This window comes from Corvus hawaiiensis, chromosome 4 (genome assembly GCF_020740725.1).
Source record: "Corvus hawaiiensis isolate bCorHaw1 chromosome 4, bCorHaw1.pri.cur, whole genome shotgun sequence".
In the NCBI taxonomy this organism is placed as follows: domain Eukaryota; kingdom Metazoa; phylum Chordata; class Aves; order Passeriformes; family Corvidae; genus Corvus; species Corvus hawaiiensis.
Window position 1 is genome coordinate 437,617 of NC_063216.1, and position 14,061 is coordinate 451,677.

The 14,061-nt window shown below is 51.4% G+C and overlaps 1 protein-coding gene across 1 annotated transcript in view; it reads right to left on the minus strand.

Moving 5' to 3' along the window:
* Positions 1-14,061, minus strand: part of LOC125324435 (sodium- and chloride-dependent GABA transporter 2) — a 31,676-nt gene that overhangs the window by 15,044 nt on the left and 2,571 nt on the right. Inside the window, exons 4-8 of the mRNA XM_048300280.1 lie at positions 9,633-9,767; positions 8,501-8,641; positions 7,852-7,936; positions 5,571-5,703; positions 1,488-1,622 (exon numbers count right to left, since the gene is read on the minus strand). Coding sequence (XP_048156237.1) covers positions 1,488-1,622; positions 5,571-5,703; positions 7,852-7,936; positions 8,501-8,641; positions 9,633-9,767 — 629 coding nt within the window. The remainder of the gene's footprint in view (positions 1-1,487; positions 1,623-5,570; positions 5,704-7,851; positions 7,937-8,500; positions 8,642-9,632; positions 9,768-14,061) is intronic.

Genomic DNA, 14,061 nt, shown 5'->3' on the forward strand with positions numbered 1-14,061 from the left:
AGCACAAATCAATTATAATCGACTTGGTCCCCGTGGGCTGGCAGGACTCACACCACAGTTCCTGCACAGAGACGGAGGGGCACAGCCACACACGTGGGGCTTGGGGCACTAACCCTTCCCTCTCCGAGGGGAAGTCACAGGAGAAGCTCCAAGCCCTGCAACACAGTTCAGTGGGATGGTTAAAACGTGCTACAGGAAGGCAACTGTTGCTGCCAAATCCTGCTTTTCTCCCTCAGAAGTGAAGCATTCATTGGGGAATGATGGAGTTGGGGAGGGAGAAGCAAGTTTTTTTCCCTTGGTTCCGCAGAGTTTTCCTGCCCTGGTTCAGAGCCATCTTCTTATTCTGTAGGGTTGCTCTGCCTTTCAGCCAGCATTTTCCAGGCTGGAAGGAAGCTGTGCTTCTGAAGCACAGGCTGCAATTGAAAGAGTTTGCCAGGACAGACCTAATGCAGACACAGCTAGAACCAACCACGGCACACCTGAAGTGGCTTAGTTCAGTCCCCTGGGCAACACAGCCACGGTGACAATAGGACTTTTCAGAAGGGAAGGAGCACCATTCAAAAATATTATTTCATTTCAGAAGCCTCTTGCACCTGATCAGCACAAATGGAGACACTAACACAGTACAGACCTGTCCTCGCACCCTTCCACACTCTCCTGCACCTCCATGCCAAGGGAGCAGCTGTCCTACCCCGCGCTCCTGCCATACATCCACCAGCACTTATGTTCCCATTCGCAAAATTAATAACTGAGGCAGCATTGGTGCTAGACCAGAAAGAGTTAACGGAGTTACCAAGGGTTTTGCTGGCCTATTTTCCAGGCAGGCACCCTTTAATCTCCTTTGGAAACACCTTCACACAAAGGCTGGTACAGCAGCTCAGCTGGAGCCAGGATTTAACATGGAAGAACTTGTCCCAAAGAGATTAAAAGCTGCAGTCGGGCGCTGACCCTCCTGTCAAACAGGCAGGAATTTCTCACCAGGGATGGGAAGGAGAGGAAGGCAGCCAGGCCCCAGGGGCTGCTGCTGCAGCATGCCACGGCTCCCACCATCCATGCACCTGGCATGCTTCCCAAGGAAGATGGAGCAAACATGCCAGAAGCAGGGCTCATCCCCACAAGCTGCCGGCACGGTGCAAAGTGCACCCATGCACAGTCTGGCTCCACAGCACAGGAGCCTCCTCAGGAAAGGGGAGGGACAGCTGGCACCACCTGTGATAGAAGGTTACATCCCACTGCCCATACCCCTGAGCAATTCAGAGTCAACTCAGGAAAATATGGGAACAGCACTGGCGGGCAAGAGAGCAGGGACTATCAGAAAACACACCAGTATCACAGCTCTGCCTTATGGCCACAGAGGGGGAAAAGAGGGGTCAGAAGGTAGAAGTTGGAAGGAAGAGAGTAGGAAAACAAAAAGGAGAGAGTGAGGGCTGCCAGAGGAATCCATGCAAGCACAGCTTAGCCGTTCATTCCCCCCCGCTCCACCTTACCTGAGGGTCCCCAAGGCGACTGATGTCTGGATAAAGGTAAAAGAGGATTCCCTGGGATGCCCCGGGTAAGGAGACTCCCCTGATCAGCAGAACAATCAGCATTACATACGGGAACGTGGCAGTGAAGTACACCACCTGGGAGGAGGAGGAAGGGACAGGTGTGAGAGAGCAGCACGGGCCAGAGCACACAGTGCCGGCCGGTAGCACAGCACTGACCCAGTCAGGCTGCTTTGCTGAGCACCTTGCTGTCTCCTGCCGTAGGAAGAAATGCATTTTAAAATGCACTCAGGAAACTTATGACATGCCATTGCATGTATGGAGCCAGAGAAAACCTTTTTAATCCGAGGAGTGATCCAGACCCTGAGCCAGGCTGTCAGCAGGTTGGAGTCAGAGTGGGTCTGCTAAAGCCAGTGGTGTAATATCCACATGCATCAGAGAAGGAGCTGACCCCAGTATCCATCTTCACATCCCTACTCCAAACAGAGCCCGAGTCACACACACACAGTCTCTTCTCCATAGCGTTTAGTGGCGAGGGTGAAGGGGTGTGCAGGTGAGAGATACGCCCTGAAACGTGATAGCCACTGAAGGACCACCGGGGACAGTGCTGGGGTCCCCAGCTCAGAGCTGGAACTGGCAAAGGGGTTGTGCCCAGCCCTCTCCACTGCAGCAACTCGGAGCTGCTGCCTCTGAGTGACCCCAGCTCAATTACCCATCACGGGCATTTTGGACAGAGCAGGGCTGCGTGTCTCAGAATTGCCACCAAGCATGCAGACCCAAACAGGACACTGAACATGCGTCCTCTTGCTTTTTATGCCACTAGCCCCATCAGCATTGCAGACATACTCAGGGTAGGGTTAAAATCCCTTTCTCTAGCAAGGGAGCGACATCCCTTGGGGGAAAGCTGGAAACCAGTATCAGCTAATCCTTTCAGGGACTTCACCTGTGGTAAATGTGACACTCACTTTGGGGATTACCAGGGTACTTTCAGGACTGTTCAGGCTAACTGCTGTAGCATGCCACAATGACACCACATCGCAGTCTGTTTCCCACACAAACTCGTATCGAGAACTCATGCAACCTCCTCAACAATTCAAGTAATGTCATTAATCCTTTTGCATTGCTTCCACACCTTAAAGAATTATTGACCATCTGAGAAGAGGTTGTTCACTATCATGCTAGGCCAAAACAGAAATGTTGCTTCTTCTGGTTTTTCCTGTGTGGACGTGCTGAGCGAGGACTTGCATCAGCATGCTGCACCTGAACGCTACCCTACAGCTCTTTTCTCGGCTCTGGCAGTTGTGCACTGGAGAGCTCATCTCTGGAGGAAATGCAAAATGTAAGGATGTGAAGTGATCCATTTCTCACACCTGCCCATCCACCCAGAATAAGCTGCTTTAAAATCCACCTAAAGCCCACCACCCCTTAGCAGGAGTCACAGGCTGTGGCACATCTTCGGCAGTTTCTGCCTTAGGGGATGTCCTAAGGGGAACAAGCACATGACTTCCCTGGACAGTACAACCACCTCTGCCCTGCCCCTGGATAATCTTCATGATCTGAGTAGTGATTCAAAAAGAGATTTTGTTTTCTGGACCCACTCTGATAGACTCCATCTGAATAAAGCAATGTCCAAAGCACCTGACGCTGCAATGCGAGTCCTCCCCTAAGTCAGGACACACACTCTCCAGTGATTCAGTTTTGTATTGCAGGACAGGATTTGAGAGATATCCCATCCTTGAAAAAACCCAATACTAGACTATCATCTCTAGCTGCAGCTCCAGGTTTTCTGTGCATTTCGTGTGCCCTGCTCTACATATCTCAGCAGTCTTGGATAACACTGACACAGATCAGTGAAAAATGCCTCCTTGCTGAGGCTCTGGATTGCCTGAGATGTCTGTGTGAACAGATCCACCCCTGTCCCTCTAAATCTGCATCCTGAACACTGTAGAAACCAAGGACAGAATCCTTCAGCACAAGCAAATGCCATCATTCCCCGTAGTCTCAAATTTTCAAGGAGCCTCTGATTTAGAGCTGTACAGTGACAGTAAATCAAATCTGCAGGCCCTGCAAGTTTAACCATCATCACTGTATTTACCACACAACCAAAGTCTTCCTTCAGGAAATAATGGGATGCAAGTCTAAGCTTCCTCAGCCATGAAAGCCAGATTAAAAACAAAAATCATAAAAACAACTCATTGTCTTTGAGCCTTAGTGCACATTCTTCCAGGATGCCAGGCTGCACATACTTGGCTTAATCTCTAAATAACATCAGCTTTGATGAGCTCAGGATACAAACTGGTAGTTGTCTGGCATATGATTTGGATTCACATTTTGGTAACATCCTATCTGCTTTACAGCCCATGTGAATTAGTGTGTTAAGCTTTTCACTCCACAGTCACTCACACCTCCACCGAGACCAGAGGCCTGAATTTGGAGAAGCTTTTGCTGGATTAAGATTGCCAAACTTCTATCTAACAACAGGAACATCTGGATCTAATGAGATATTACTCAGTGCTTGGCTCAGGCCCAATCTTTTTATTTTTTGGGCATTGTTAGCACTAACTACATCACTAGGAACCTTGCCAGGATCAGTGTGATTGTTCTGTCACATGCTGGTCAACAACATCCAGAGTTTTATTTGAATCTGATCCACATGCCTCGGCAAAGTGGTTCCATCTGTGACAACCTCCTGCCTGTGAGAGCACTCCTGGGGGTCGGGCTGTCCCTGTGCTGGAGGATGAGAACCACTGCTGATCCAAGTAGGGTGACTTCAGCTCAGGGTGTTTGATCCTCCACAGGCAACTCCTCAGAATTAAGGAATATCTCTTTCCCAGTGGGGTATATTCCCACAGCCATCATTTTAGTCAGGTTATGAAATATGTGGAGGGTTGATAAACCTATGGACACTGTTGCTTCACTGAAAGAAGGTTTCTGTTTTCAGGATCTCACCATCACTAGTACTTTTTGCTAAAAATCATTTGCATTTGGCCTAGAACTTTTATCTAAAATAGATGGAATTTTTTCTCAGGACTTCCCACACTACGTTTGCTGTATCTTAGTATCGTATTAGGTGTTATTAGACTGCCTCTGCTTTCTTTTACCAGGCTGCCACAGCAAGCAGTTGCTCTTTTCTTCTAATTTTACTCCATGGAAACCAGAAAATATTATCCCTGCAAGCTGCTTGGTTTCCCTGTCATGTTTCATAATCCCAGACCATTCTGGAAGCAAGAGAAACTGCTAACATCCATGCCATCAACTTGATGGAAACGGGTGCAGTTAAAATTTACACCCCATCACACATGATGGCTTGTTCAAGACATGCAGAGAAGACACCATTTAGGAAACGCACTAAACCTTTTCATTTCCATCTGTTCTTGCTGGCTCCAGACAAAGCTGGCTAGGAATGGGGTCAGGAGGCGGTAGCAGAAACTAAGTAATGGGGTCAGTGCAAATGAGAGTGGCACACTGTAACAGACGGAGCATGGAATGGAGCTGGACAGTCACACCAATCCTTCCCAAAAACAGTCAAAGAAATAACTCTGTAGTGACTAGTGTGGGGAAGGAAAAAGGAGACCTTTATTGCTGGAGAACGTGAGCAACTGTAGGAAGAGTGGGGACAAACAAAAAGAATAAAAAGACAACTCCCATGGTGCTGAGGCAGAGAGGGCTTTGAGGCCATCACGGTTACCTTTGTTCATATCTAATTAATTTGAAGGTTTTCCAGCTGCACTTGCCAGCAGAGGCAAAAACATGCTGCTTGCTTACCCTGTGGTGGGAAGGAGGGGAACAAGCAGCCACCCTGTACAGAGGAAGAATGCAGGGTCTCCTGGGCCTGTGGATGGAGAGGGGCTGGATGGGGATATACCTTGGAAGTTAATGCTCTGAGATGCCTCAGTGCTCCCATCCTTTCCTACCCAAAAGCACAGAGCCTGGCTCACACTCCTGCTGCACACTGAGCCCTTCAGCCTCCTGCCAGCTTACGCAGACAGAGGTTCCCGGGGACCTCAAGGACCTCTCTGTAGGTGAGTAGAACCAGTGCTCCAGCTGTGACCAAGGAAAGAAGCCTGACCTGAACCAAGGACTCACCTTGCCCGTGGACTTGACCCCTTTCCAGATGCAGAAGTAACAGATGATCCAAGCCAGCAAGAGACACAGAGCCAGCTCCCAGCGGAGACCACCCAGGTGCTGGATGCCGTCAGAAATCTTCAGCACTCGCCTCCTGCATTGGGAGGAAGCAAAGGAACATGCAAGGGTCACTGATGCTGGCCACTAACATTCCCAACACCACGCTGGTTCTCACCTCCTCAGTGCCTGATGGCTTTGGGGAGAAAAGCTGTCTTACTCACCAGGGCCAGGTCTGAGCTGAAAGCCCCGAAGGAATTAAGCAGTGCTCTCCTCTGAAAAATACTGCCAGCCTGGCAGGTCATGCATGGACACGCAAAGTTCACCTACATTTCTGACATGCTCCAATCCTCAAAGTGAGGGATACACTGCACTTACCATGCAGAATCCATCAGGATCACCCAAGAAGCAATGCTGTCCAACCCCTTCTCCATAGCACACTTCTCTCTTTTGTGGCAGCCACATAATTCACCTCAGGACACGGAGCAGCACAGGGCATCACATTCTGTGATTAAGACCCAACCACGACCACCATAATCCCCACTGCACAGTCAGAAGAGGCCACCTAGAGCATCCTCTTACAGCCAGTGTGGAGATAAAATCCTGGGCTATGTAGACCTTGGTACAAATGGGGTCAGATAATAGCAGCCTTTCCATGCCATGTGTATGTCAAATCTTCCTTGTCACTTACAAAAGGAAGGACTCATCCTCCTCCATCTCCTACACCACACAGTTGGACCCGAGTGTGAAACCCCAGGGTGCAGTCCCAAAAAGCCAAGCCTGAGACAGGCAGAGAGGGACTTGCACAACACTGGAGCCCAGCAGCAATGTCCACGCTGCTGCAAAAGACAGCAATTATCCCAAAATAAAGGTGCTGCTGGGGAACCCTAGTCTAAGACATACTGCTGCCCTCCCTGCCCCACAGCCTTGCAGCAGATTGAGGGGGTGAGAGAAGGCTTGGAAAAATCACGCTGCTCTCTCAGATGCACTTCGTCACGTTGCTCTTTTCCTGCTTCTAGGGACGTGGACTCTAACCTGTGGAAATGGTGCCCATGGACTGGAACTAACTGGGTGCTGTACTGCAGCCAGGAGAGACCTCTGGAGCATGCCATCAGCTCACTGGCAGGTCAGAGCTCCTCAAAGAAATGCTGGCCTCCTACCTCCCTGCCCAGCGAGCACAGGAACAGATGCTGCATTAGAAGCAATGGACGGTGGAAATTTCCAGTCCCATGCCCGTTATTCCTCAGTAACACAGGGACGGTCACAGCAGTGATGGAAACAACAACTTTTCCAGTGTTCAGCCTCAGGAAAAGCAGTCTAAGGCAGGCCACCATCTAATCACTTGTGAGCAGCAGGCAGAGGGAGAACACAGGCTCGGAGAGCACACAGGAGACAAAGAAAATTGAAAAACTTTGAAGTTTAAAAGCAGTGTCCCTGTGCTGAGCTGAGGAAGCCCTGGGGGTGCCGCGTGTGCGCTCCATCCACCGCCAGGGGCAGCGGGGGCAGAGCCCTCCATCCATCCAAACGCACAAGGGAAATGTGTGGTGGCAGCAGAGGGGATCCCTGCACAGTCACTCAGCCAGGGCTCAGTGCTCAACTGGGCCGCCAAGGATCATCAGAGATCCTAAGCCAACAGACTTATGCCCTCATGCCAGAAATAAAGCTTCTCTGTACCTCAGGGTAACTAACACAAGGGGAGAAAACAATGAACACGAGGGACCAAATTTCAGTGTGAAGTTGTCTGACCTTAGCACTGGTTTTGATTTTGGTGAGTTTCTCTCCTCAGCACAACTTGCATATTAGTCGCCCTGTAGTGAAAACACCACTTCTTTTTCTCTTTTTGAGATGAGACTAGCTCACCTACAAAAGTGACCACCCACCATGCCAGAGCCTCCTGGGAACATGCTGGTGTCACACAGCAGCATGGATTCAAAGGAAAGAGGTCAGTGAGACCAAAAAGGCCAAAAGGTCCAGAGGGACAGGAGCACAGCTTCAGAGAAGGACAAAATCAGGTGGCTCTGAGGCATGCCAGCACAGCTCCAGAGCAACACCATGGGCCCAGTGATGTTAACTTTGGCTGACAGGGCTGCTCTTGAGAGCCGTCACTCTGACCTGCCCAGCCTCCCGCCCTGTGTCCTCTTCTGGCAAGGGCGGGTTAATAGGATGTGCTGCTGCAGGGTTTGTCCCTTGCCCAGGGAAATCATGTCTGTGAGGGAAGGAGTGTCCAGGCCTGTCCTTTACTTACTCCCAGAACTCGATGACCGGGGACGTGGCGTTTTCGCTGGTCACGTTGAACGTGGAGTTTGCCTTCTGGAGCTCCAGGCAGTTCTCTGCAGGAAAGGCCCAGGGAGAGGAGGAGTGTAAGCAACAGTGCCCGGAGTACCAGAGGATCTGAAAAATCCCTCCCTGTCCATCCACAGTGTTGAGACTCACTGACATTGACTCCAGGACAAATTTCACACAGTCCCAAGGACGCACAAAACAAAGTCCCTTCTATGGAAAGGCTGGCAAGAAATCTAGGACACTTAAGATGACAGCAGTTAATTTTTCCTTCCAGTGGGCACAGTCCTGATCAGCACTGGGTCTGTGGCTAACACACAGAACAGGATGACTGAAAGATGCCAAGAAGGAAGGTGCCCATGGTAGCTGGAGCCCAGAGCAGGAGTCACCAGGGAGGTCACCACTGTCCAGCACTGGTGCTCTCTAGCAAAGACCCAGATCAACCAAGCCTCTCCCACAAAAGTGCCAACAGCACTGCAGTGACCCAGCACCCCAAACCCCATGTGTGCCACCCACACAGGAGCAAGACACTCTCCTGAGGCTCGGCCCTGGGCAGCAGCAGGTTTCCTTCAGCTGAGATCTGCTGGAGGACAGGGAGAGGGCTCCACACTCACCTGTGTTCCACTCGTGGTTACAGCTGCCCCAGGGGAGGTTGATGGTGAATGAACTGAAGAGATAAAACAAGGCCCAGGCCAGGACAATGATGTAGTAGAAATTCAGCAGTATGACGATGACCTGTGAGGCGTAGCCAATTCCTGCAGAAAGCGAGCCCCGAAGGCAGGTGACCCACATGCCAGGAGCAGGATTCCCTTTGGGAGCTGCTGCTCTGCAGCTGGAGTGCGCTGCCAGATGAGTGTCAGTGGGGCAGCCACCAGAGCCACCATCCCCTCCCCAGCGGCCACCGTGCCACATCAGTGGGCACCCAGTCAGGGGCCCCAGGCACCCCTTTTCCTGCTGCCCCACCACAGCCTTCCCTGGTCAAAGGGTAGCAATGGGAGGGACCCTGGGCAGGGGATGGGCAGATTATGGCTGGAAAACCACCCAAAGGGCAGAAACATCCCATGGTGCTGCACCTGCTGAGTCACATCTCTTCTAAAAAATATATTTTTTTTATATTTTTCACTTTCCCATTTCATTTTTATTTGGGAAGCTCTTGTATTAACACTGCACACCTGCTCTGGGAGGTGTTAGAGAAACATCTAAAGGTTTTGGCACGTGAGGAGGAGGCAACTGTGACTTTCAGAGAAATCATGGAAAGTGGCTTGAGGCTGGATAACTGTGATGAGACAGTGCTAGAAACAGAGGATCTGACTAACAATTCATTAAGAGAGCTGACATCTTTCCCCGGTAAGCTTTTAAGCCACCTGCAAACTCACAAAGATGACAGAGCATTGACTTAAAAAAAACAGCAGCATGTTTTAAGTTCCTCATAACCACCAGAAGCACTTTCCCCATTTACCTCTTAGAGGACAACCTTGATCGGGCACAAAGCTCCTGGCCAGAGCTGTGGCCCTGAAGAAGGAAACTGGGATGCAATGTAACAATGAGAACTGTTTGGTGAAAAAGGTGACCAATTTTTCCAGCACGATTTTGGAAAGGGAGCAACCAGTGGCTCCCAGGCAGGTGGGCAGGGGATGTGTGGAGGTGCATAACAACCCAGGCTGTGGGGAAACACATCTCTGCTCCTCCTCCCGGGGCCCCGGGGTCTCCCCACCTCACCACACCCTCCCAGCTCCCCCCACTCACCTTCAAAGAGGGGGCAGATCCTGCGCCAGGCCGTCACCCCTCCCTGGCTGGTGTACTGCCCCAGCGCCGTCTCCAGGAAGAACACCGGGATCCCACAGGTGAAGAGGAAGATGAGGTAGGGGATGAAGAAGGCACCTGGCAGATTCAAGTGGCAAACAGAAGAATAAGCCCCATGAGGTGACTGAGGTCAGACTGTCTCCAGCCAGTCACCAGGCAGGTTCCTCCTGGGTGGGACAGCCAGGGAGGGATGGGGGCTGTGGAGGTTGGAAGATCACAGACAGGATGTCAGGAAAAAAATTCCCCCACATTTTATCTTCTGGAGTGATGTGATTACATGAATAATTCAATATATACAAAGATTGGAGAAGGAAGTTGTCAATAGCTGTATGGAAATACAGAGGAACACTGCTGTAAAGACATTACAACTTCTAATGAGGTTGGTGGCTCCTTTCACACTGATTATTGTGACTGAGTAAGCTGACAAACCCATGGATGACAATACCAAGGCTCTGAGGAGCACATGGAGACTGACACTTTTGCCCAGTCTGTGGGTTTGCTTGCCAAAAAGCAGCAGACATGCAAAGGAAGAGCAAGTAGTGCAGGAAAGTATGTAACTCACAGCAGCAGCCAGGGCTGCCCTCCTGTTCCAGCCCTGCCATGACACAGGCAGGGAGAGAGAAAATGCTTCAAGCTTTTGATTACCCCAGTGTCTCGGTTTTGAAAGACAGGTGTCTGCTAAGGAAGGCAGAGGCCCCCCTTGAAGTGGCAGATATAACCCCTTTTCCCTCCAAGTTATTATATTTTGAAATCAAGGGCCTTTAGGCAAAGATGTGGGAAATAGGAATAACAGTTTTTTACTCTATATATATATATGTATATAACCAGTCAAACAAAACAACAACAACTATGGCAGTAACAGCAAACAATCACAAACCCAGTGCCAGCCTTCTCGGCTGTCAGGCCCTTTCCCCTCGGGTGCAGTTCCGCTCGCAGCCGGCAGGGGCGCTGGCGGCTCCCGGTGAGCAGGGCAGGTGCGATGGTTCCCCCGCGGCTGCAGGGGGCGCTCCGGAGCGAGCTCGGGGAGCACGCGGCACTGGTGCCCCGGGATCCCGGGAAGGGATGGAACAAAGGCTTCACAAACCCCTGGGCAGCCGATCCCGGACTCTCGGGAACAGGAGGCTGGAATGGCAGGGACGAACGCAAATCCCGGGTGGCAGACGAGATGTATCCAGATGGGAAAAAACCACGGAGGCCCAGGCAGGCAGGGCGAGCAGGGCTACAGCGTAGCGAAAGCTCGAAGCAGCAGCGGGGCAGGGCAGCCACAGCCCGGTCTCCAGCAGGGCAGGGAAAGCGGCTTTTGGGGTCCCGGCGTTGCTTCCAGCAGGAAGAAAGAACGGCCAAAAAGAAAGCAGCAGCAGCTCCTTTCTCTGCAGCTTCTCTCTCCGGACGCTCAGAGCGAACTGCCCCCACACCCAGGTGTAGACAAAAGAGTAGCCAGGCCCGCCCCACTCCCCTTTTTGTCTTTCTTAAGTACAGCTATTTGTCCCCTAGCAACATGCATATGGGAGAAAATTCCTTTAACAGGAAAACCTAAGACTAAACTAAAACCCCAACACCCAGGTTAATGTTGAGTACAGTAATGGCCTTTACCCCACAGAGCACAGGAGACAGCCCTGCAAGATGGTCCATGCACATCATGTGCCACTGACCCGTCATGTGCCACTGGAGCTGCTCAAGCCCTGCTGAAAGGCAGGGACACAGGTCAGGAAAGAGGTAGACCCAAGCAGAGAGCAGCATCTTGGCTGTGGTGGGCTCAGATGGCGTGCAGGGTCAGGGGTGGCAACCCAGGCAGGCACTAGTGGTGGTTTCCCTGCACAGGCCTTCTCCCTGCCTGTGTGATGCAAACTGGCTTTGGGCTCAGCTCGGGGGGCGTGTATGGGAAATAACAATCCTGGTGCACGAGAACTCAAAACGCAGGAGATTTCATTAAGAAGCTTAGCCGGCATGCAGGGGCAGGGAAAGGGAAGGGGGACTTTGGGGGCTGGCCAGGATTCCCCCCCTGTGCTCATCTCAGCCGGGTACAGAGCCACAGCCCCCCCTTCTTGCAAGAAGAAAAAGGAAAAGGAAAATAGACAAGGGTGGGAGGCACCTTGGCAGCTCCCTGTGGACAAACAGGAGCTGAAAGGGGTGCTGGCTTAATGGTTTGGCTCCATGATCTTAGAAGCCTTTTCTAATCTCAGTGATTCTGTGACACCTGGCAGCCCTGCGGGAACAACGCACATCTGCCCACATGCTGACCCTCTACCGGTGAACAGAAGCTGGTGAAGGCAGATGGCAGGGGAAATGGCGTTGTCTCAACACCATCCCCTCAACTCCCACCTTGCACAAAATCATATCATCATGAAAGTCAAGCCTGTTCCCAACAAAGATTGTTGCCATATGAAAGGTTGTATTTAACTAAACTCCGGGACAGGTCTCTGAGGCAGCAGGTCAGGCTCTCCAGCCCAGTTTTCCTCTATTTGCAGCCTGCAGTCTGACTTGTCCCCTAACCTCCAATTATCTCGAGTTTCAGGAGGGTCCTGACACGTGGGCTGTGAAATAACACAGAATCATGGTGGAGAGAAGGAAAAATTTGCAGAGACCTGTCTCTGCAATGCCCTCATATCCCAGGTTAGGGGACACAGGGTGAAATGACTCCATAACCAGCCCCAGTGCCCTCTCCATCTCACTTTCAGCAGTGGGGGCCCTTGGGACTGGCAGATTTGGGGTGCTGGGAAGGGGGTGCAGTGCTGGCAGCCACACCACCAGACAGGCTTCCCTGGTATTTCCCAATCAGCGGGGCCAGTCTGCCCAGTGAGGGCCTGACCCTGCCACTGCAGGTGAAAGCAAGCGCAAACAAGAGCAAAAAGAACAGATTTTTGCTTCTCTTTGTTGTTTTTCTCTACTGTGTAGGGCTTTGGTATCAGGCACTGAGCATTAAATATGTAAGGGACTACTCTGCTTTTGTCATGCTGAAATATCCCTAAAGAAAGGAAGACTGGCTCTTTGTATAACTCAGATTTTGCAGATACCATTTTCTTGAAGAGGCTCATATTTAGGCAAGCAAAGCAAAAGCTGAGAGAAGTTATCACCACTGCCTGCACACAGTTCAGCAGGGAGAGGAAGAGTCATCCAGCAGGGCAGAACTACCTCAGACTCTACTCTTGTACCAGAACTACCTGTGGCACAAGAGCTGATGGTTGTAGGCTGGCCATGATCAACCTGGGGTTGGAAATTAAATAAAGGCCCTGCACCTTTGTAGAAGAATGGGAGAAGCAAGTGCCTAGACCAGCATTCCTAAAGGAGTGTAAGACAAAATCTCTGGCAACTTTTAAAATTCAACTGGAGGCGTTTCCTGCGTTTTGATACAGTACTGCCTGGGGTAGGCTGGGTTCCGTGAGGCAGAAGGGAGCCTTGTGTCCTGCACCACCTCATCACAGTGCTCTGCCCCAGGAGAAATCTTACAGAAACCGCTTTCCTGGCTGCACAAGAGTCTCATGCCCCATCCTTGCTCTAGCCTCGTGGAAGGCCAGAGACGAAAAATCTGCCTGGGACTTCAAACTCCTCACAGTCTCTACTACTTCACAGGACTTTGCTTCAGGCCCATTTTTCCAGGGAAAAAAGGCTGAGAAATCCCTCTGTGTCTTGCCTGTCCTGCTCACACAGCAGCTCCCCTCTCCCCAGAGCTCTCCCTGAGCTCTCACCTGGCACCAAGGGGTGCCTGGACAGGATTCCAGGTCCTGCTCCATCGATGGAATAGTACCCAAGGAAAGTTGCAGCAGTGGGAGCAGACACAGCTCAACAAGCAGCCAAGAAGAATTTCCCACATAAAAAGAAAATGCGGAAAATTCTCCTTTTTCAACAGGGAAAGAAACTGCCCGACCACCTGGCAAAAAGAAACAAGCACTGAACAACACACAGCATGAAAGTAGCTAAACAGTGTTTAATCCTCTCTTATGCCACTGGGATGAAAGCAGTTTAGTGAGGCCCATGAGACTACCCCAAGCTCAAGCCAGGGGATTTCGGCCCTGAGCCCTCAGTGCTCACTCCCCGCCAGCTCCCAGCCAAGCGCCGCTTCCCCTCTCCCCTGCCCTTCCGGAGGACCCAATTAGCAACTAATCACCAGACAGGGAGAGCAGCTCCCTCTCTCTACATCTCACTGAGTCGAAGTTGAGAAAAACCTTGCGTTTTCATTTTTTAAAGTTTTGTCCTTTAAAAGGCAGCCACAAACTGCAGAAGCCCCCAGCAACCCTCCACCTGCACGGCGAGCCCACCTCTGCCGCCACGCCGCAGCACAGCGTGGCCTCGGGGATGGCGGAGCGCAGCCCGAGCAGGGCTGGAGCGCAGCAGCAGCACCCTGCCTCCCTATCCGCACACCCATCTGCACCCT